This window comes from Pangasianodon hypophthalmus, chromosome 14, assembly GCF_027358585.1.
Source record: "Pangasianodon hypophthalmus isolate fPanHyp1 chromosome 14, fPanHyp1.pri, whole genome shotgun sequence".
Taxonomy (NCBI): Eukaryota; Metazoa; Chordata; class Actinopteri; order Siluriformes; family Pangasiidae; genus Pangasianodon; species Pangasianodon hypophthalmus.
Window position 1 is genome coordinate 6,890,661 of NC_069723.1, and position 22,283 is coordinate 6,912,943.

Sequence of the window (22,283 nt, forward strand, 5' to 3'; positions counted from 1 at the left end):
TAATCACAGTCATGCATCAGTGCCAGTGCTCTTTGTCCTGCTCCTGACATGCTGATCACACTTCAAACCACGTGGTGGCGACAGGAGTGAAGAACCCATACCGAGCACAAAAAGCTTTCATACACACAAAAAAAAAAACTCTGAAAACTCGTAAAAATTGTGTTGAATATTTTTGTAATGATATTTCTTTATGCTCAGTTTTATTATGAAACATTTTAGGTAGGGAGAAGTGACCTATAGAGGCCAAAAATATCTGACACCTTTTAAACACAAGCTTACTGAGAAATGCCACAAGAAAAAAAAAAGCCAAAAAAAAAAAAAAAATTATATGCATATATATATATAAATGTGTGGATCATGTCCACAAAACATATATATATATATAAACTAGACATGTGATGCGCAAATGTCTGGCATCAAATGCTTCTCTTCAAATCTCTCAAGATAAACCAGGCTGAAAGAGTGCAAGTAAGAACTACTCCTAAATAATGACAAAATATCAATCCAACATCTCAGAACAACGACCAAAGAAAAAGCACACACACATTAAATGAAAAAAATAGGTTAAATATTAAAAATGATTATTTTCCAGCTATTTAGCTTTGACTCAGAGGTTTGTCAAGTTTGATCCTATTCTGAAAGAAATCCTTTATTAATAGACCATTAATGGGATAATATTAATATTATATATTAGGGTCGTTATGATAAGCATCACACTCTAATAGACTTTCATCAATAAAAAAAAATAAATACAAATTATAAAAGAAAAAATAGGATAAAGTAAGACCACATTTCTTTTTATTAATGTCCTCTTGCTTTAATTTACAAAATTCATCCTAGTAGGTAAAATATAAATAGTGTAAAAAAAATGTTGTCCTATAATATTATCAGGATTGCAATAGCAACATTTGATTATCTGAGTTTTAAAATATTTGGGATAAGAAATAACCATTATGACAAATAGCCTACTATAAGGACAGCTATTTCATAAAACACTACAGATTACATATGATTAATATAAAATTCAGGTTACACAGGATCATAATAAAAATAATATTCATTACAGAACTGTTAACATGTGTAAAGTGGATGTCAGAGAGCACAAGCTCCCCATGCTCTGATGGTCAAAATGGCTGCCACTATATGCCACGCCCACCATGCCTACATTTCTGGAAAAATGGTTTACAATCAAGCCACAGGACATATTATTTCTTATTTATTGATATGGTTATGCACTGTGGGATATATGCCTGGTGTTGTGTGTTGTTTGGAAAGCCATTTGCTCGCTCTTGGATATTGTAAAGTGCAAAGAGAGCTCCACAGCCAGTCTCTTGGCATCAATATCAAAAGGGTGATAAAATGTCAAAAATATATTTTTGTTTTTGTGTCAAAGTGTGAAATGGTGTAATATTCTATTAAAGGGGGTGCTCTTACATGCGCTCTGATGGCGAATATCGCGAAGATATAAGTATTTTTGCGAAGTCTTTGAATATTCAAATTGAAAGTATCGCGCAATCAAATCATTGTCAAATCATTGAGTTCTTGGGACTTTAAATAGTAGGGATGAGGGCAGAAAAACTCAAACTAATGCTTCCCTGGCTATATTACTGCATAATTGTATATAGTGAGAGTGTTGTGAGGGTGATTGATTGAGACTTTGTGACAATTTTATCAATATTTCGTTCTTGCCCATATAATAGAGCCAAGAACAGGCGCTTGGGGTGTTTCACTGGGTCCTGCTCCTCTTCACGCCAATAATGTCTGGTGAGTCAAACTTCTTCTTTCTTCTCATTTTATTCTTTATCCTTTGGGACCTGGAGAAACACATGCAAAAGGCAGATGGATTAAAAAAAATGAGCTTAGAGGAAATAAATGAATTCAAACGGGTCAGAAAGGTACAGCATGCCTCTGACCAACAACTCCTCCATTCTCTGACCAGCAGTATGGCAATTTATTTCAAACTTCAGCTTAAACTTACACAGGCATTTTGGTAGCTGTGTTAGGATGAACTTTAATGCACTTTTTTAATAACAGTAAGCAGACCACGTGTGTTCATATGCATGGTATTTTTTTTTAAATATAGACTTCTCATGTAAGTCCTATATTTCTGGATTTCGATTTATGGGCGCATTTCTGATTTCCAGTGCATGTAGTAGGCTGCTCTTTTAATTTGATATTTGATTTAATGTGTTAAATATGCATTTTGCCCAAGGGTTTTTCTTTTCTGAATAACGGCCAGTTTTTTTTTTTTTTTTACTTTTTTTTCTTCTTCTTCTTCTTTTTTTTTTAAATCTGCAAACTGAGCGCAGGCTAATCAGAATCTTTTTGCAACTCCAGAGCGATCTGAGGTGTCGGTATAAGTCATATGAAGAGTTATATGAGAGTAAGTGTGAGTGTGCGCGGAACCTGTCGCAATCTTCTCAGCATCAGTGCCAGCTTCACGTCTGCTGCCTCTATCAGCTCCGCCATGGCGTGGCGTTGTTCTTATCCTAGCCATTTTCCCTTGTATACGGAACTTTTAGACATATTTTAAAGATTTCATGAAGACGCCCACTGACCGAATATCAGCTACACGGCCAATTAAAAAAATCCGGATCTAATCCTATTTAGATCTGTTGCGTGGTTATACAACCTATTTCTCCAGCCTATTATTCTTCCTCGGATTCTATGGGAATTTTCTACTTCTATATCAGATCCAGTACATTTATTAAACTCGCACTTAAAACTATGCTTTCAGTCGAGATGGGAGTTAAACGAGATTGGAGATGGATGGGTTATGGTACATTTCTGCAGCATGTGGTCAACAGCACACACACACACACACACACACACACACCGGAGCACAAAGAGCACAACTTCGCTTCACAACAAGTCGCACAGACTTTACGCAAGCTTGCAAACCACTTGCTGATTTCAAACGCATTTTTTTTCAATCATATAAAGGTATATAGGTTAGGCTACTTACCGTAGTGTTTGGATGAGATTCTACACACACGCCGCTTGAGATTTCTCTCACACTCCGTATTACATGCGGGATTTAGTTGTGTTTCCTCAATGGGTGCGGTGCTTTTCCCTGCACTTAACATGTCTGCATACCAACTGTGCACCACTAGTCACAGCAGGGTGCTGGCTGCTCTTAGAAATGCTGACTCTTGACTGTTTTTTTTTTGCGTAAAAATGTAGTTTAGGGTATTAAAATATGAAAATGCATTATTTCAAAATCAGTTTTGTACCAAACTGATGGAAATGAGGCTAACATCTCTGCACTTCTGCACGTGGTGCCTACTGTAATGCGCAGCGCTGAAACCATTATCTGGCGCCTCTGCTACAAAGAGCCACTGAATGACTGTTGCGCAACTATTTCAATAGACTTTATCAAAGGTTAGGTTGATACAAAAAAAAAAAAAATAAATAAATTAAATGTTTGCAAGTGAAACTGAGTTTCGAAAAAATAATTTTTAAAAAAATCTAACAACTGGGAAAAATTTAACATTTTGAAATAAATAAATAAATAAATAAATAGATAGATAGATAAATAAATCAGTATATAATCTGTAGGCCTACACATGGCATTCGGGACACTGAGTGATTCCACTGTTGTGTACATTTTTCTCTTCATCCCCAGACAAACCTAAGGTGTACCAGGGTGTGCGGGTGAAGACCACCGTCAAGGAGCTGCTTCAGAAACGCAGGGCACTTCAGGCAGCAGAATCAAGAGTAAGAACTGTTTTTTTTTTAATAATGTCAAGGCATACAGGATTCCTCATGCGAATCAGAGTCAGGGGATTGGTGTTTAATCAGTAGCTAGGATGAATCAGAAACTAACTGTTACAATGCTCGACATGGCCACACCTGCTCTTGTCCATTATGAGGATGTCTGATGAGTGAGCAAACATTGCTGGTATATATTTACACTGGAATAGGCATAAAGCATGTTTAAAAAGCTACAGAGATTCAATGCTGAGTGCTAATCTCTCTCTCTCTCTCTCTCTCTCTCTCTCTCCACCCCTCCCCTCCCCTCCCCTCTCCTCCACTCCACCCCCCAAAGAAAACACAAGCTGTGACGTCTCACGACGTCTGTTCTACACCAGTGACTGGTAGGTTCCTCAATTACAAAGACCTAACAGACTAACCAAAGTTTGCAAGTCTTCGATCATAATAATAAAGTATGTGCATCCAAAATAACACCCCTGGTGGAAAAAAAAAACAAAAAAACAAAACTTAAGCCACTAAAGGGAATTGGCCAAACTGTTTCCAATAATCATTAAACTCATTAGATACCAATGGCAAACTAGAAATCATTCATTTCCATTACTATTAACTAATGCAACTAACAGACAGAATGTCTCTAATTAATGTCTCTGCATTATGTTACACACCGGTTTTGTCTTTTGGGAAATGGTGGCAGTCCTCATCTGCACAGAATAGATCAAAACAGCGACATTAATGAGCCAGGCTGTAGCAGGGTGCAACATCACTCAAAGCAAGCCTCCTTCAGCTAGTTAACATAGATGTTGATCACAAATCGAAGCAAAATCTGATTCCCACTTACTAACTCCAAAATGAAAGCACACGAGCGTCATGCAGAACAGTTGGGGGGAAAAAAAGGCACGATACAGTATGCAAGATTCCTTCAAATGTGTAAGGACTCCTTTTATAAACTTCTATTCAAATGTGATTTAGCTGTTGGCTGTTCCTCTCGTGACATCATCTCAAGTCTTTACATGCCCAATTTAAATACCCTGCTGTGCTTATGTAGTATTTTTCTCTCCATCTTTTCCAGCGGGTCATCTCGATATTCTCTCGGCGCAGGATGCTTATTTCCAGCCTCGACAGTTTGCAGAAAGCGTGCATATGGCCATGGAGGACATGTTTGATGATCAGCTGCTGATGAACATGATCCCTGCAGAGAACTTCAGCTCCAGCACTGCGGTGTGTGCGCCTGCTCCTGCGCAGTGGCCGCACGGATACTTCCCTTCATCATGCGCGGACTATTACACTAACAGCTTAGTATGTATTAGATTATTTCTACACCTGCTAACCAAAAGCCACGTTTCATATAAGGTTCTGTTGCCCTGGTTTGACTTTTTCAGGCAGCATGGATTAGATTTTTTTTTTTAAATATATATTAGCATACTGCACTATGAAAAAATTCAATACAAACAAAAAGATATAATTACAGGGGCTTACACTTGATAATCTAATTGATCTCCAGTGCTAACTGCTCATTAATATTATTCTTTACCAGGAAATACGAGGAAATTCACGTACTAGTGGAACAGACCAACAAAAACCACTGGCACATTGCTTTACTGGAGCCAGTTAGAATTCTCTCTACTAAAAAGCTCAGTGTTGAATGAACATAGCCTATACAGTTAAATAAGTTCAGCTGGACACAGTGGATAGTGTAAGGGTAAACTGAATACTGTAAGAATTAATTCTGCATGTGACTTTCTGGGATAATTAAACACTTATTCTTAAACACATACACCATCAAGTGTAACGCTCTAGTGTAGGCACTTTCCAAAAGTTTGTTAAATGGAAATACAAAACATTACAAATTAATTACACTGTGTAGGAGTTAATTCAACATTGTAAGGGTTAATTCAATACTAAGGGTGTTTAGTCAGCACCATGTGTACTAATTAACACTGCAGTAATTAGATAATTCCACGTTGCAGGTGATAATTCAGCACTGTTGTCTTTATTGCAGCATTGTTAAGCAGACATTGCAGGTGTTCGTTTAGTACTGTAGGTGTTATTTTAGCCCTCTGGGTGTTAGTCCAGCACTGTAGGTATTCATTAAGCATTAGGGGATTTTTGCTGTGTGTTTGGATAACGTCTAACGTTGTAACGCTTCCTTTTCTTCCAGGCTTCCAGTTCACCAACACACTCGTTCAGTCTTCCCAGTCCGGTTGATTACAACAGCTACACTCCGCCTGAGTCTCACTCCTCCTCCTCCTCGTGCTACAGCTCCCCGACACGCATGGACATGAGCTCCAGCTTTACTTCAGAAAATTACCACTACCAGCATTGCACCCTGCAGCACTGCTTTTGCCTGTCGCACTGGCCCAGTGTGCAGGATGGGACCATGGCCGCAGACTACGCGCCTCCTCACTACAGCACCTCAGACTGTTTTTACCAAGCTCTGGGAGAAGAAGCTTACTGTAGAAGAGATTCCTCCAGTTCAGAGCTGTGTTACTTATAAGAGCACTTTGTCTAAGCATTGTTTGTACAGCGCCAGAAAGCATTTCAATATTTTATTTTTGTTTTGATCAAAAATCTTCAAAAATCGTCTCATAAGAAATCAAAACATAAAATTGGTCATGCATTGCTTGGTATAGGCATTACCTACAGGCTCTAGCAAAGGCTACCTTATCACTTTCATGGAACCTTTGTTGAAACGCTGGTCAGTATCAATGACGAACAAATTGTTCATTTATTATTATTATTATTTTTTACAATAAAATACTATTTTTTCGTAATCCTGTGATGTCATTTTTCACTTAACCGAACTCACACAAAATAGACTACAAAAGAGCGAGAGATGTATTTGTGGATGGATAAATATTATTCAGAGAAGAATAAGTTTTTAGAAATGTTAGTTAAACTCCAAAATATTTCTGCTCGAGAGAGGTCTTTGATATCAGCATTCTATACGAGGTATCATCTAGCACCCCAAAGTGATCTTTGGATTATCCTTTCTGGGAGAACTGTTAAGGATCTTGTAGAATGGTCCAACTGAGCATTATGTTTTTAGAAAATGTTCCAAGTACAATCCTTTAGGAAAGCTGGAACCATTCATAGAAGCCACAAGGAAGCTATTTTTAAGACTGCATGAATAGCCATTTCTAAGAACTTGATATGATTGATTAATAATGTAATACTGCGCATGCCAACTTGACTAGATATTGCATATAAATAAAAGATCAATGAATATGATATATGAAATAAAAGACGCCCCAAACTCTACCTGCTGAAAAGTAAGAAATTCTGCTGAATCTGATTAAACCAGAATATTATTAATGTATAGAGTGTCAGTGTGAAATGAAAACAAGCTCTTTATCTCAGTTATGATTTCATGTAAGCTATAGCACACAGAGTAATATTCAATTTCATATTTGGAAATGGGTATCAGGAACTCAGTTGTTTCACACTGTAGCTATGAAAACAAACCATATTTCTCAAAATGCAAATATTATTTGTGTGTTATTCAAACATAATTCAACAGGAAACATTTATTCCCTCATTTGATATGAAGCTGTCTCGTTACACAGGTCCTTGTGATTCAGTATGTTCCAGCATAATCACTGAATGGGTCACTGAACAGTGTGTACATATTAACTCAAGTGAAAGCCAATGTTTCACAAACAAGAGCGTGCGTTTCATGTGCCACAATTCCCCCTGCACCATAGTGGAAATTCCCTTTTTAAGGATCAGGGGTTGAAATCCTCATCCATCTACACTTCTGCTGGTTCTGTCACTCACCATGAGGCCCATATCTCTAAGAAACAGAAGTGATAGTTGATAGTGGCTGACAGATGCACCTGGGAATGCATACTCAGCAAAATGTCCAAGTGTCTAGGTTAAATGTTACCTCTGCCGTGTTTCTCATGAATCTCACGAACAGCACAAGTCCCATGTTATTCCAATCTTAGTGTTAGTCTTCTGTGCAGGTTTAGCTGGTTGTGCTTATGCGGCTGGTATGAATTTTTCTTGTTATGTTATTTTAATAAATCAGGGCCAAATAGCCAAATATAGTTGATTTTAGACACACACACACACACACACACACACACACACACACATACATATATATATATATATATATATATATATATATATATATATATATATATACACATATGGCCCTAATGTATCAAAATAAATGGCCCAAATTTAATAATTGCTTGTGCAGCATTTCAGTGTTGGCCTGAAAGTGGTCCAGCTGTAAACATGGCTGAGTTATGAGTTATGGCTGTGTTCTGCCAACACAAATTTTATACAGATACCCATCAGTTTGGCGATCAAACAATTATGGATATTATTGTAGAGACAGAAAACAACAGATATCAATACTAGACCAATGATGAAGTGTTCTCTGCGAAAGAAATTAATCTATTCCTTGCTGTCACTTTTCCATCAGTTCTTTGTGCAGGGAATCCAGTCCCCTTTGAAGCCTGCTAGTCACCAGATCCAAGTGGTTTTCATTTACAACTAGCAGTGTGAATCCCTGAAAAAGTCCGTGTGGGCCATCTCAGAAGAGATGACCCACACTCAGAAAAGTGAACAAAAATAGTGTTTTAAATTCACTTATACAAAGTTAAAATTGATTTTGTTTAACGCTGTTTTAATTCAGCATGGTTTATGTATTTATTTACTATGATGATCTGGACTAACATGCACCACACACCTGCTCACAGTTACCAGGGTTATTAAAAGTTTCTTTTTTTGTCCTAAATAGCACTGTTTACTGTGCTCTATGTAGACTTAGACGGCCAACGGCATGAAGTTTATTGCTTATATGACCTAATGGTTTGGGAACAAATACCAGCTGTAACAGATACATGACTGATTGTGTTTGTGCACTTGCCTAATGTAAGTTTTAAACAATTTGAGTTAGTAAAAAACAAAATGTTGAATTAGGTATTTTATCTGCAAAATTTATCTGAAAACCTTTTGCAAACATTATGTCAATGTAGATAATGATTTATATTATATAATATCTAATATAGCCCATTAGATATGAACAGGCTTCAATAACAATGTAAGCCAGTCTGTATTTCAGGCACTTTACAAACAACTTGTAAAGTTGCAATGTAATTCTAAAAAAAATACAAAGAAAATGGGGTTTCATCACAAAAGACACAGAAAAATATTAAACTGGTTAAAAGTAGGGTGATTTCAGATATATTGGGACAGTTTTTGAATTTCCACAAGATTTCCACATTCCAGTTTTTGAATGACCACACGATACACTTCTAAAATCATCAACGTGATGACTATTTACTATGACCGCATGAAGGAAAAATGCTCATATTCTAAAGAAGCATGGCTTACAACTTTCTCAAAACTGACTGAAAACTATTTTAATGACATATATAGTATATTGGTATATTTGGTATATAGATATTTCATAATTCAGGTTTTGGCCTTTATTTTCATCCCCAATTAGATGTTAAAACTTTATTTTGGTGAATACCTATTCATGACATCAGTAAATTTCAATAACATAATTTTAAATTTCAATAACATGATTTTAAAAAATCAAATTCATCAACTTTTTATTATATGAATTATATGAATACAGTAGAAGAAGTAGACTAATAATGACTACATTTAAAGATGTTGACCTAAGTAACATTTTATAATTTATTTCTTACAACACTAACACCAATAATGGGTGGCACAGTGGTATAGTGGCTAGCGTCGCCGCCTCACAGCTCCACGGTCAATCCTGGCTCAGGTGTGCAGAGTTTCTGTGCATTTTCTCATCTTCTGTGCATCTTCTCATCTTCCGTGTCTGCATGGGTTTCCTCTGGGTTTTCCAGTTTCCTCCGACCTCTGATAATTACACTAATAAGTGTACTGGTCCTAGGTGTAAATGAATCTATGAATGTGTGTGCATGGTGCACTGGGATGGATTCATGGTGTATGAATACGTGGTGATGAACAAAGGAATGAATATTCCAGATTCATAGCCAATCTCTTCTATAACTCAGTATGAACAGTTTAAGTAAAACTCATAGTAGAAAAACACCAATAAAAGTTAAGTAACATTTTATAATTCATTTCTTGCAGTAGATTAAAAACATTCATACCAAAGACTAAAATTAAATAAACACAGTACACTAAGTAATAATCGCTGCACTCATTTAAAGTAGAAGGCATAAGTAATGTTTCATATTTCTCTGTCAAACTTATTCCCCTGCTTAGTATAATGTTTAATAAAAACACCTTATAATGCACATAAAATCCATCAGTGCATCATTAAACCATAGTTGTTGCACATTTAATGCGTTCATTCATGTATCCTTTATATGCATTCTTTCACTTTTCCTCTCATCATTATTTGTATTTTAAGACTTTCCCAAATTAACCTGAACCATACTGTCCCAAATTACCAAACCATGCTTGAAAATGATTAAATTATAAACATACAGTATGCACATGATTTGAACTAACTTTATACTTAGTTTGTTACACCACTAAATAACTTATACATACATGCCAACAATGGTTCATAATGCTAAGCACTTCCTCTTAAGAATTTTCTTTAAATAATGGGAGCACACCTTAACTAAAGTTATCTGTAAATTAATGGATAACCTCTCACTTTTTTGAAAATTGATGTTCATTATTATTTTTAATAATAAAAACAGATAGTTATTATTATTATTATTAACATGCTGATTGATGATCGGTGGATTGGCTACTCTAAATTGCGCTAGGAGTGAATGAGTGTGTGAATGCGTGTGTGCATGGTGCCCTGTGATTATACACCCAGTAGGGTGTATAGTTGAGGCCATAAGTTTGCATACACATAAGCTAAAGATATTCAATCTCAGTTTTTCAAAAGATCTGGTGAAGGAGTTGAAGGCATCAGGTACCAAACTGTATAGCCACAATTAAGACAATCCTGAAATAGATTAAAGACAACAAAGTGAATCTACTGGATTGGCCATCACAAAGCCCTGACCTGAATCCTATAGAAAATTTGTGGACTGACCTGAAAAAGTGTGTCTGAGCAAGGAGGGGCAACAAGCCTGACTAAAGTAGGTGTATGTAAGTTTTTGGCCTTAACTGTAACTCTAATTATTAAGCCTGTCTATAGTCAAGTTGGTGAAAGATGAAAGAAGATTCATTAAGATTCATAATTTGCACAGCAGTAATAGAGGGGTCAAGAAGGGCGGTGATGGCCACACCCCTGATGTGTTATGTTAATCACCCATAAATAAGTAGGTCCTATTTGGAATTGTCATCTGGGAGGTTTAAACTCACAAAGCTAAGGCTCTATTAACAACCGAGAGAATTTTGCTTAATTGTGTATGGCTGAAGTTGTAAGAAAAGCTAAAAATCAGGTGCATTTACAGTTATAGCCTAGACCCTTATTTATAGTTACTTACAGAAATGCTTCTCAATCAAAAGATATCCTCATACTAGGAAGGCCTAACTTTAATGGTGTCTACTCCATTACATTAATTCAATTCATAGGACAGTTGTCATCACATACATGTACAGTATACAATATTGCCCCCTCCCCAATGTAAACATGTCATTTTTACTAAGAGAAAGAGGTTGTCTATCATTATTTTGTTTCACATTTTGTCATGACTATCATTAACCTATTTAACAGCTCATTCACACTGAAACACCAGGTCAGCTATTTCTAAGGTGAATAAAAGGCATTTAATATGTTTGATAACCCTTCACTCTGTGAAGAATGTGTCAAGATTAAAGAGATGAACAAAGGCAGGCATAGTTAGCATACATACAGGCAGGTACAGTTACATCCCCATCAACATCAGTCTGTGACACTGAAAAATCACTTATTGATGTAATGCACTGAAGCATCTAACTTGTGTGGGTTTTAGACTTTAGTTCTATTGAGTTATTTGAGTTATTAAGATTTTGGTAGGCATGATAATATTCGGAACAGAAATGGAATTAGTTAGTGTACTTTTAAACATTTGTTTTATGCATAAATCTATTAATGCCATTTGCGTAGTTTGTCACAGCAAAAAGTGTGGTAGAGGTTAACCTGCATACTCGAAGAGAGGGCAAGCCACTGCATGCTGTTTCTTTGCTTGAAGCAATTGCGTTCTCATCCAGCATGGATTGGCCTGGACCTGTTTCAGTGCTTTGGGAAAGAACTTTCCCCCTCTCACCTGACGGCCACTGTTCTATTTACCTGTGTTGGTTAGTCCATTGCCAGTTAATATATATATATATATATATATATATATATATATATATATATATATATATATATATATATATATATAGTCAGTCATGTGAAAAAATTAGGACACCCTATGAAAGCCTGTGTTTTTTTTTTAACATAGTTAAAAATATGGACATTTGATCTTCATTTTAACAATATTGGGAGATTCAAGTAATATAACTAAACAAATAAAACCAAAGAAAAGTCTTTTTAAAATGATCTGTAAAATGCAATTTAAAAAAAAATCCAATTTCTTGTGAGGAAAAAGTAAGGACATTCCCACATTTATGTGTACTTAAAATGGCTAAAATCCCCTACAGGTGTATCACATCAGGTGCAAATTATTAGAACATCGTTACAGAGCATTTTGAAGGAAGCTTGCCTTATATAAACTCAGACATTTAGTTTGGTTTGCTCTTAATTGTTGAAGTGAGAGGTATCACCATGGTGAGATCCAAAGAGCTCTCTGAGGCCTTCAGAAAGAAGAATGTTGATGCTTATGAGTCTGGGAAGGGATATAAAGCGATCTCAAAAGAATTTGTAATCAGCCCTTCCACTATCCGGAAAATCATTTACAAGTGGAGAACATTTAAAACAACTGCCAACATGGCCAGGTCAGGCCGTCCAAGCAAATTCACCCCAAGAGCAGACAGCAAGATGCTTAAAGAAGACTCCAAAAGCCCTAAAATATCATCATGGGACCTACAGCAAGCTCTTGCTACAGTTGATATCAAAGTGCATCAATCTACAATCAGAAAGAGACTGCACAGCTTTAATTATCATGGGAGGTGTGCAAGAGGAAACCTTTGCTGTCTAAGAAAAACATGAGGGCAAGACTGAAGTTTGCCAAAGAAAACATAGACAAAGGCCAAGACTTCTGGAATAATGTGTTTTGGACAGACGAGTCTAAAATTGAATTATTTGGACACCATAACAGAGGATATGTTTGGCATAAACCAAATACAGCATTTCAGCAAAAGAACCTCATACCACCTGTGAAGCATGGAGGTGGAAGTGTTACGGTTTGGGGATGCTTTGCTGCAGCAGGACCTGGCCAGCTCACCATCATAGAATCCACTATGAATTCTACATTGTATCAGAAGGTGCTTGAGGAACATGTGAGACCAGCTGTCAAAAAACTGAAGCTGAAGCGGAACTGGACCTTGCAACATGACAATGACCCAAAACATGCCAGTAAATCCACCAAATACTGGCTGAAACAGACTGTGCATGCAAGAAACCCCTCAAACATCACACAGCTGAAAGAATTCTGCATTGAAGAGTGGGGCAAACTTTCTTCCAGTCGATGTCAGAAACTGGTAGATGACTACAAGAAACGTCTCACTGAGGTTATTTCAGCCAAAGGGGGAAACACTAGCTATTAGTGCTTATTAATGCTTTTTCCTCAGTTGAAATACTCATTTTTGTTTATTTCTTTTGTTTAACAAGTGAAAACAAAGTGATTTTTAGTTGTTTACATGCAATTACATCACTTTCATCTACAGGTACGAATTAAAACAAGATCAGAAATTGACATGTTGACATGTTCTAAATAGAACTGAATATTTAATGGGGTGTCCTAATTTCTTCACATGACTGTATATGTGCATGAGCAAAAGAATATATGCAGTAAAGAAAACAAAGATAAGATATAGAAGATATCCAGTATTGATGCCTGAGAAAGTAGTGCATACGCTTACTCCACAAATAGCTGGAAATCTTTATTCCAGTACCATTAGCTCTTTAGGATGCACAGAAAATCCACACAGACTGCACTGAATTAATGTCTCTGAACAAGAGACCTTTTTTTTTTTTTTTTTTTTTTACAAATTTATGCACAACAATAACCACAAATTAATTGTAGACAGTAAGCAGTAAGTTAGTAAAGGAAGGCATGAAGAGAAAATAAGATGCATTTAATCAGAAGCCAATGCAAGTTTTTAGACACAAGTCTCATGGGTTATAACCTCAGCAATATTTAACGCGATGATGAGCAGATTTGCAAAGCTCTAGCAAATTGAGCTCATGTGTTTCAGGTCATTCCCAGGTTATCTCAGCATACTCGTGCTGAATATATCAATTTACAGTTTTTTTACACAGACAACAGAGGAACTGCTGTTGACCTTAAACTCATATTTATATCAGATTCTCTGGCAATTTGACAGGTTGTAAGGACCTGTTCGTTTAAGCTCACAGGCCGGGGGTTTTCCCCTATGTCTCTTTAAACCAGACTGGCTGGTTCTGTTTCCTCATAGACAGGCGCAGAAATCCCGACCTTTATCTTAATAAGATATATGTAACTGCAAATGACCCTGGTTCTGAAACATAGCCAAACATGCTTAAAATGTGCAATAAGTCATATTTATTACATATTTACATTTACAAACATGATGGGCACAGTATAGTTTCAGACCTAAAATATTTTCTTAAGTAATGCACTTTTTTCCTGTCAAACAATGATTTTAAATTTACAGGGCAGTGACCCCACAATTAATATTTGGTGAAGCTTTGCTTAGAGAAAATAACAACATTGAGTTCCCTCTTATCTGCTAAGATTCACTGACGTGAAAAACACACAAAGTGTGTGCATGTCTTTTGTGGTATTTAACACTTAAACCTAAAGGCTGCTTGTTCAACACAGCTAATCCTAAAGATCTGGTTACACTAGGAGAGGTGTTAAGGTTTTGCATGTAGATGACACTCTTGGCCAAAGGTATGTACATTTAACAATCGCGCTGACTTGGGGTTGAGCACCACACTCAAAGATGTAATGCACTGAGGATCAAATACATGATCTCTTAAGTCATATCCAAATTCTCAGATTTCTAGCCAACCACCACGCCCATCTTTCAGTTCAGTGTCATAAGCATGATGCATCACAATACAACTCAATAATAATTTGTCCTGTTCAGACAGAATAAATAATAAAACAGTTCAGTAAACTGTTGGATTGTGAACTTCCCACAGTTTATTTGACATAAGCCTGTGACTTTCACGTGTGATACATCAGTGAGATTAGTGAGTCATATTTCGCAAAAAACAGTACCAGTATATCCTATCAGAGGGAAAGTGGCTTACACCAAGTGTTCCAGATCTTAAGATAATTAGGCATTACAACCTTTCAACTGATGGTTTAAGCAACGTGGTCTTTCAATGCATGTAAACTGACATTTAATTCTAAAGAATATCACACAATGCTTCAAATCCTTGGCTTATCTCACACGTGAGAGTTCCAGATCCTGGATGCCTTCAGTGCTACCTTTCCTTGGCAGATAAATTAAATTCCTTTCTTTCAGACTCAGACTTGCCTGGAACCTGTTGGCTTCATGTTGTGAGGATCTTGGTCTTGGCAGTATCATGCATGAGAAATACTTTTCTTGTTCACACCAAGCTGAACCAAAAGCAGGAGTTTCGACATGTTATTGGCATGACATTACCTATCACAATTACTCATAGTTCTTGTAAAAAAATAACAAGGGCAAAGAAGAAGGGTAGCGGATAGAGGAGGAAGTAAGGGGTTATGGTTAATTTCCAAAACTCCCTCCAACCATCTATGTTTAATATCCAAAGTAAACAATTCTATGAAAGGAGGTCATGCTGGTTATTAAAAATGAATTGTTCTTAAAGAAATTCCCCTCAAAAGTAATAAAGATTTCAACATTTGAGTGTGATTTGACAGACCTTACATGAAACAATCTGCACAAGTTTCTTTTACATGGTTAATTTGTGGGAGTTGGAGCAACACAAAGGGAGATTAATAAGTTGCAGCTTCTTTAAAAGAGCTTTGATGGCACTGCTGTTAAACATAGACTTTGAACATGAAGTAATCCTACTGCAGTTAAAAAGTTATCGTATTTCTTCGGTAAATTTTTAGGAAGCACAGTTAGTTGCCCCATTGCACTAGCAATATTATGTGCTAGTTTTAAGTTGTAGGGATTCTGCATCATGTCACTATTACCCTGTAATGAAATTCAGAAATTTTCCAAAATTTGTCATCACAGGAAATGGTTTTATTATGTACTGAAGTAAAAGGGCATGCCAAGACAATGAAGCACGTTGCTCAGGTGCTACAGTCACGGACATGCAGACCTGGCATTTGTCTTGTGTTAAAACGTTCATTCATTATACCATGGGATTTACATTTAACACTAATCTCTTTGTTTAAAGTATGTTCTTAAATTAAGTATTGTAAAAGAAATTCCATTTCAAAGACTCAAGACATAAATAATAATTTCTTTATTGTCTTTGGTTATGCTTCACTATTAGTCACCTATAATGAAAGTTTGGTTAAGTTGACAGCTGAAGAGCAGGTGCAGGGCTGACAACCAGGGCCAGAAAAATGTTGTGGGAACACAAGGTAAAACTGGCACCCCTAGGTAAAGGACAATGGCTGTGTCAAGATAATGAGATAAAAGTCTCTGCAGCAAATCTTTTGTTTCCCCCCAAACACTCATCTAGAGAATGACATTTGCACTGGAATCCTGAGGGACTCCCAGGGCTCTCATAAGATTTATGTGGCACCTGCTGAGAAAATATATCTCTTCTTACAGGATATGAATGGATAGGATATATTTGCAGGAAAACAAACAAAAGGTCTTTTTTTTCATGTTTAGGAAAAACAGAGCACAGTAGACTGAAATGATTCTCAGATTAAATTTGTTTGACAACTCAAACATACTCATGGAAACATAGAAAAATCACTGACTTTAACGTTTATGTTTTTCTGTATTTTCAAAACAATTTTGTGTCTTTTTTAGCCCCCAAAAATCTAAAATAATATCTAAAGTAAAACTTGCCCATCCAGGAAAAAAAATATAAAGCATTCTATATACAAAAAAAAGCACATCTATGAACAATTAAGTAGACATACAGTATGAATAATATATGCATATGTAGAGAATATTGAATATATTATTTATGGTATAAAGGCAGACTCCATACTTCATAGGTGACATTTCAGTGCTTAGAACAGCAAAGGTGTAAAAGTGGCATTCTAAATGTCTTGTGTAAACAATGAAGGACTGCAGGCATAGGGCTCTTTCTGATCTTCCTCCTCCTCTTCCAGAAGTTTCTCCAAAGCTAAGGTACCCTCTGAGGATGGAGCAGGTTCCTCCTGCTGCGGTTCTGATTCAGACACAGGCACAGCCATGGGCAGGAGCTGGGGAGCCACATTCTGTGGGCAGGGGGACAAGGGTGGGGCCCATGGAATGTATGCCAGTGAGCCATCTTGGACATCTATCTGGGGCAGGCCTGAGCTGGAGGAGCTTATGGTCTGCAGCAGATATAGGGATAAGAGATGGAGAAGGTAGAGGTAAGGACTGAGTTAAGACTTGCCAAGCATTTCAAGTGGAGAGTTCATCGTCAGGTTATAGCTTACCCCGAGGTTGGTGAAGAGAGGGGCGTGGGCCAGGGTGAGAACAGACGACGGGCCCACCACTGCATAGCTGGGACACACAGGCTGGACATACATGTCGCTTGTAAGGGAGGGGAGGGTAGAGAGGCTCTGCTCATGTTGGAAATACTCAGGAGGAGCCCAATGACCCAGGGGCTGAAAAGCAGCTGTGCCGCTGGGCTGAGCAACCCAACCAGGACACAGCGCACCAACGTCTACAGCTGATTCATTCAGAGAACTTTGGCTGCTTCCTGGGAAACCAGAAGACCCTTCAAACAAAAAACATGATGTAAGAAATCTGTAGACCTGTAGTAAACAAAACTATCTTGTCCTAATATTACTCACCAACATGTGTATATGATGGCAAAGTATTGTTGGGAATCACCACCTGTTGAAGATTGCATTAAAAGAATAAGTGGCATATATGTTACTTCAGTATGTATAATAAAATGATCTAATATACAGTATATCTGAAAAAAAATCTGAGTGTCTAGTGAAAAATGATTTAAAGTACAATGAACTACAGCTGGACAGTGTTTAGACACCCTCTGTGTGCAAACAGGATGGACTATGTGGAAATTTCTGAGCAAAAAAGTTAAAGAGAAGATGTGAAGAAGGAGTGCAGGAGATGGTGGGAGTAAGTCAGTGTAGAATAGGAATGAGCGAAACTCTTTTTATACGAATCTGATATGGTTGTGTATATTTATGTTTTCACGAGTTGTCAGGTATAATTATGAAGTTGGCAGGCAAGATCCTTGGCAAAGTTGCATGCTGATTTGCATAGGCCTATTGCCCTGTGGCAATATGGGGGAATGGTTTAACTGTCATGGAAAAACACCTGGATTATATAAGGACAAAATCCCCTGGAGTTTGGCTGCTTTACAGCCTGCCTTCACTTAACAAATGAAGCTAATGTCCAGCTGACTCTCAGCAGGGCATGTCTTGATTTAGATTATAATGAATCTTTGTCTATGTTACGTCTCTAAACTTCCTGGACTATAAAGGAAATCTGACACTAAACAAACCTTTCTACTTGATAATCTGAACAGGATATAATCTCTAAATTATCAGCTACAGGTCATTTTTCGTATCTAATTTTTCTCTCTCTTTCTCTCTCTCTCTCTCTTTTTTATTATCATTAGAATTTTTTTTTACGTTTTTAGTGACTGGGAGTAGCCCATCTGATAATGTATATATGTGTGTTTGCGTTTGTGTGTGTGTTATGTACTGTGTGTGTATGTGGTTGCTTTCTCACTGCAGTTGGGGGCACTGTTTTAGCTGTATTTCCTCTCTTTCTGCGCAGTAGCTCTTTCACAGGGTCTTTGACTCTCACACCCTGGTATGGTTTAGATGCAGCGTGTTCTGACAGTGCTATGAACAAACACACAATACACATTTGTGTTAGAAACCAAGATATGCATTTTTCCACATATACTAGGCATGAGCTAAAATAAGGAATTCTAAAGTAACTGGGCAGGAGTTGTGTATTTCAGGAGAAGTGGCTGTTTAGTGAAATGTAAGAGTCAATGAAATGTAAGAGAGTGGAAAAAAATGTAAGAGCATGGATGAAGAGGACACCAGTTCTTTATCTATTCACAGCACGAGACATTATCAACCACATTCACTGACAGACATCTGCTTATAATCAGCATTTGTGCTTAATTAAAATGGTATTCTCAAGTAGTGATTTAAGCTACAATCACTTCATGAGTCATTGTTTGTAGAACACTATATCCTGTAGTGGTAAAACCGGGACTCACCCACCCTTAGAAAGAATCTTGATTGGTCAACATTTACTTTCTTGAGCAATCTTTTTTATTTGATCAAATAAAGGAATAGATTTTCTGTATTCATACTGGCCTACTGATAAAAGAAATGTTTCACCCGTTTCTGCATGCATAGTATATTGCATGCACAAATGACCACATCCATGCTAACCACATTTACCAAGGAAGCCCAGACAAATTAATGCTAACTTGGTCAGTGAGGCTCATAATATTCAGTGAACTTTGCACTTTGCTCCCAATATCCAATGGTAATTTTTCTGGGCATGCCTGATTGTAAAGCAACTGAGTGAGTGGGAAGAACAATGTGCCTCTTAACTCAGTCACATGGATTTTCCTGTCTTATATACCTTTGTATTGTGCTTTTATTACAGATTTTTTCTGAGTAATGAGAAAAGTTGAGAATGTGTTCTGATATTTATAGAATTACTGAGGAGCGGAAAATTGGAAAACAACTTGATTTTTTTTTTTTTTAATTGCTGAAGGTTTTTTTTTAAGCCTACTTTAAAATTCTCTTGCTTTGTGTCCTTCTGGTTTTTATCCTCCTTAACATGTTTTTTTTTTAATATACTGTATTAAAATGTTTAGATGGAGGGCCTGGAATAATAGTTTAAACCCTATATTTCCTGCATATGCATTTTCTGTCCTCATCACTACTGAAAGTTTGATAAAGGTGTTGAAAACAAATTGTATAGAACTGTTGCACCTGGGATTATTAAACTGAACTGAAATGCAGTCTTGATTTATTGCTAGAGAGGTCATAATGGACAAGTGCAGGATTACCCTTAATTAAATGCAAATGTATTGACTAACATTTAACATTCTTCTCTGTTAATTCAGCATGTATTAAGTATTTTACTAAAGAATTGTGATTGTATAAACTATCCATACACAAGTTCAGTAACTTTCACAAAGTCAATAATTAATTTACTATCTTAAAATTTGTGAACAAATGTTGTCAATTGTGTTATGCATTTGCACCCATTAAGGTTGTTATTTACAAAGGTTTCTTTTGTGAGCCTTAGCACACAGATACCTGACACATTCAGTGCATGAAAGAAAGCTGCTTATTGCTTATTGTGGTCACTCCAGCCTGGTACAAGGAGATATCTCTCCCCTTTGGAAATCCAACACATCGATTTATTTGCTTCAAATATTTTCACAGACTATGTAAAGCACCTAACTGGAATGGTTTCTAAGGAATTACCCTGAAGATCCCTACTTGTCAGACATATTCTGTTGTATTAATTGATATGACTAATACAGGTACTAATAGACCACAACATGTGCATAGTATATTTCTTTCTCTCATGCCTCATTTCCTGTTGCTGTGATATATATGTAATTTTTTGTAAGTGTGTTACCTAGCCATGCATATCTGATTAGCTGTTGCATAAACTAAGTATTTTTAATTGTACCTTATTGCTTATGAAATTAATGATATAGAGATGTATATATCATATAAGAGTGGGCTTGCACCAGACACTTTACATTTAAAATTATGTAAAACACTTTTTAACTTTTTAAATGTGTTATTGCATCCTGTGATATTTGCACACACAGTTTTGTTAATTACTGGACAATCTGAGTACCTCAACATTTTCTCTATTAAAGATTTATGGAAATGTTGTTTTTTGTCTTAAAACTGGATTGAAATGAGATAATCAGACTGAGATATGAACTAACAGTTGCACTTTACAACCCATATAAGAGCAAGGAGTCATTCTGCAAATTAAAAGCGTGACAGGATTTCAGGGACTCGAAAAGAGGAAGCTTTGCAGCTGCGCACCCTTCTTTTTTTTGGCAGGAAGGCAGTAATTGTGATGTTTTGCATATCAAGATTAAGCCACCAACCCCCAACATGAGGACAGGCCTCCATAATTATCTTTTTTTTAAAAAAATTCCTGTGAATATAATGTTTTCCAAATGATACAGAATATATAACAATAAAACTGTAGAGCATAGTGTGTCTGAAACTTTAAAATGTGTATCCACTCTTGCCCTCCAGGTTGAGTGACTTCCACCTCTCTAATTTATTTTGTGAATTTAATCATCAACAAATTAATCTTGTTGAGATGATTCTATAATAACATTCAAAATGAAAGGAATGATTTTCAAAGATAAATTTGCTAATATCCATCATCACCTGTCATTACTGTCACGTAGCCTGCAGAAACAGCATGTCAGCGTGAAGATGACATTCAACGGTGCAAGAAATAAAATATGAATATTCTCACTTAAACAGCAGACAATGCCTGCTTTGATCTTTATTTCCCCCTGGCATGCATCATTGTATATCTTCACTTCAACATTTTTCACATAAACCCTAAAAAACTGACCTTAAGTGAAGTAAGGCCATGTTATATTGGTGTAGATTTGCTATAGAGTAATATGAGATTATACAATGTTTTCACATAATATTTACATGGTAATTACAGCTTCAAACAGATCAAATAGATTAATTGCTGAAATATTTCCCAGCAAGAAACTATGCAAGTGTTGCATGGATTTGTGTCTTACTGCTGTTGCAAAATGAACTTAAAAAAGTAAATTCATTAACATTAATTAATTCAAACATATTGTACATTAATTAAATTAGCTTATAAATTAATTAAATCAGATGCATTTAATACATAATGACATGTGTAATGAGTCTTTTTGGAAATATACTGTATGTTTATTGGAAAAACCATGTAAATGTATATTCAAAAATTCGTACTTACATTTTCCCATGTGCATAATCTGATACGCGTTAATTTAATATGGTTTTAATCATTTAGATGACCACTAACACACTAATTCGCCTCAGAAGTGTTGACTGATCGCCTGAGTGGGCTGCTTTATAAAAGCAACAGCAATGCAGTTTCAAATGATGTCACCACAATGCAGATCACGAGTTTCCCATTTAATTTAAATGTTACTTCTTGCCTTAGAAGACGGCTAGAGTTTTAATATACTGTTTTAGTATTCTAAACACATTGGAACACCTCTGTAACTATCTCGTTATATAATTTTGGATTTTGGATAGGATTAAAAGCAGCTCACAGTCACTCTGGTTACATAATATATTGTATACTGTAGATTTTCAGGCCACTTCTCTAAGCAATGAAAAAATAATCTGGATACATAATATGTTGCATATAAATTAAATTGAATCTGGTAA

At 36.4% G+C, this 22,283-nt stretch overlaps 2 protein-coding genes and 1 long non-coding RNA gene across 6 annotated transcripts; 1 reads left to right on the forward strand and 2 right to left on the reverse strand.

The window, feature by feature from the left end:
* Positions 1-776: 776 nt before the first annotated feature.
* On the reverse strand, positions 777-3,365 carry LOC128319998 (uncharacterized). The gene is made up of 2 exons (XR_008303453.1): positions 2,966-3,365; positions 777-1,814 (listed from the first exon to the last, which is right to left on the reverse strand). It is a non-coding gene; the product is annotated as an uncharacterized LOC128319998 (long non-coding RNA).
* linc.pou2af1 (lnc RNA pou2af1) lies at positions 1,597-6,967 on the forward strand. 4 transcript variants are annotated; one of them, XM_026924092.3, is made up of 5 exons: positions 1,597-1,764; positions 3,626-3,717; positions 4,049-4,097; positions 4,784-5,010; positions 5,873-6,962. In XM_026924092.3, the coding sequence occupies exons 1-5, from the start codon at positions 1,758-1,760 to the stop codon at positions 6,206-6,208; spliced, it is 711 nt and encodes a 236-aa protein (XP_026779893.1). In that variant the 5' UTR covers positions 1,597-1,757; the 3' UTR covers positions 6,209-6,962. The 4 variants fall into 4 exon arrangements, with proteins under 4 accessions (XP_026779893.1, XP_053095459.1, XP_034166372.1 ...); XM_053239484.1 differs by lacking the exon at positions 1,597-1,764 and adding an exon at positions 2,383-2,943 and having other exon boundaries at positions 5,873-6,967; XM_034310481.2 differs by lacking the exon at positions 1,597-1,764 and adding an exon at positions 2,388-2,779 and having other exon boundaries at positions 5,873-6,964.
* Positions 6,968-16,165: 9,198 nt separating this feature from the next.
* LOC113532633 (POU class 2 homeobox associating factor 1) lies at positions 16,166-22,041 on the reverse strand. Its single transcript, XM_026924088.3, has 5 exons — positions 21,844-22,041; positions 18,592-18,707; positions 17,682-17,724; positions 17,322-17,605; positions 16,166-17,216 (listed from the first exon to the last, which is right to left on the reverse strand). The coding sequence occupies exons 1-5, from the start codon at positions 21,857-21,859 to the stop codon at positions 16,938-16,940; spliced, it is 738 nt and encodes a 245-aa protein (XP_026779889.2). The 5' UTR covers positions 21,860-22,041; the 3' UTR covers positions 16,166-16,937.
* Between the last annotated feature and the right edge of the window lie 242 nt (positions 22,042-22,283).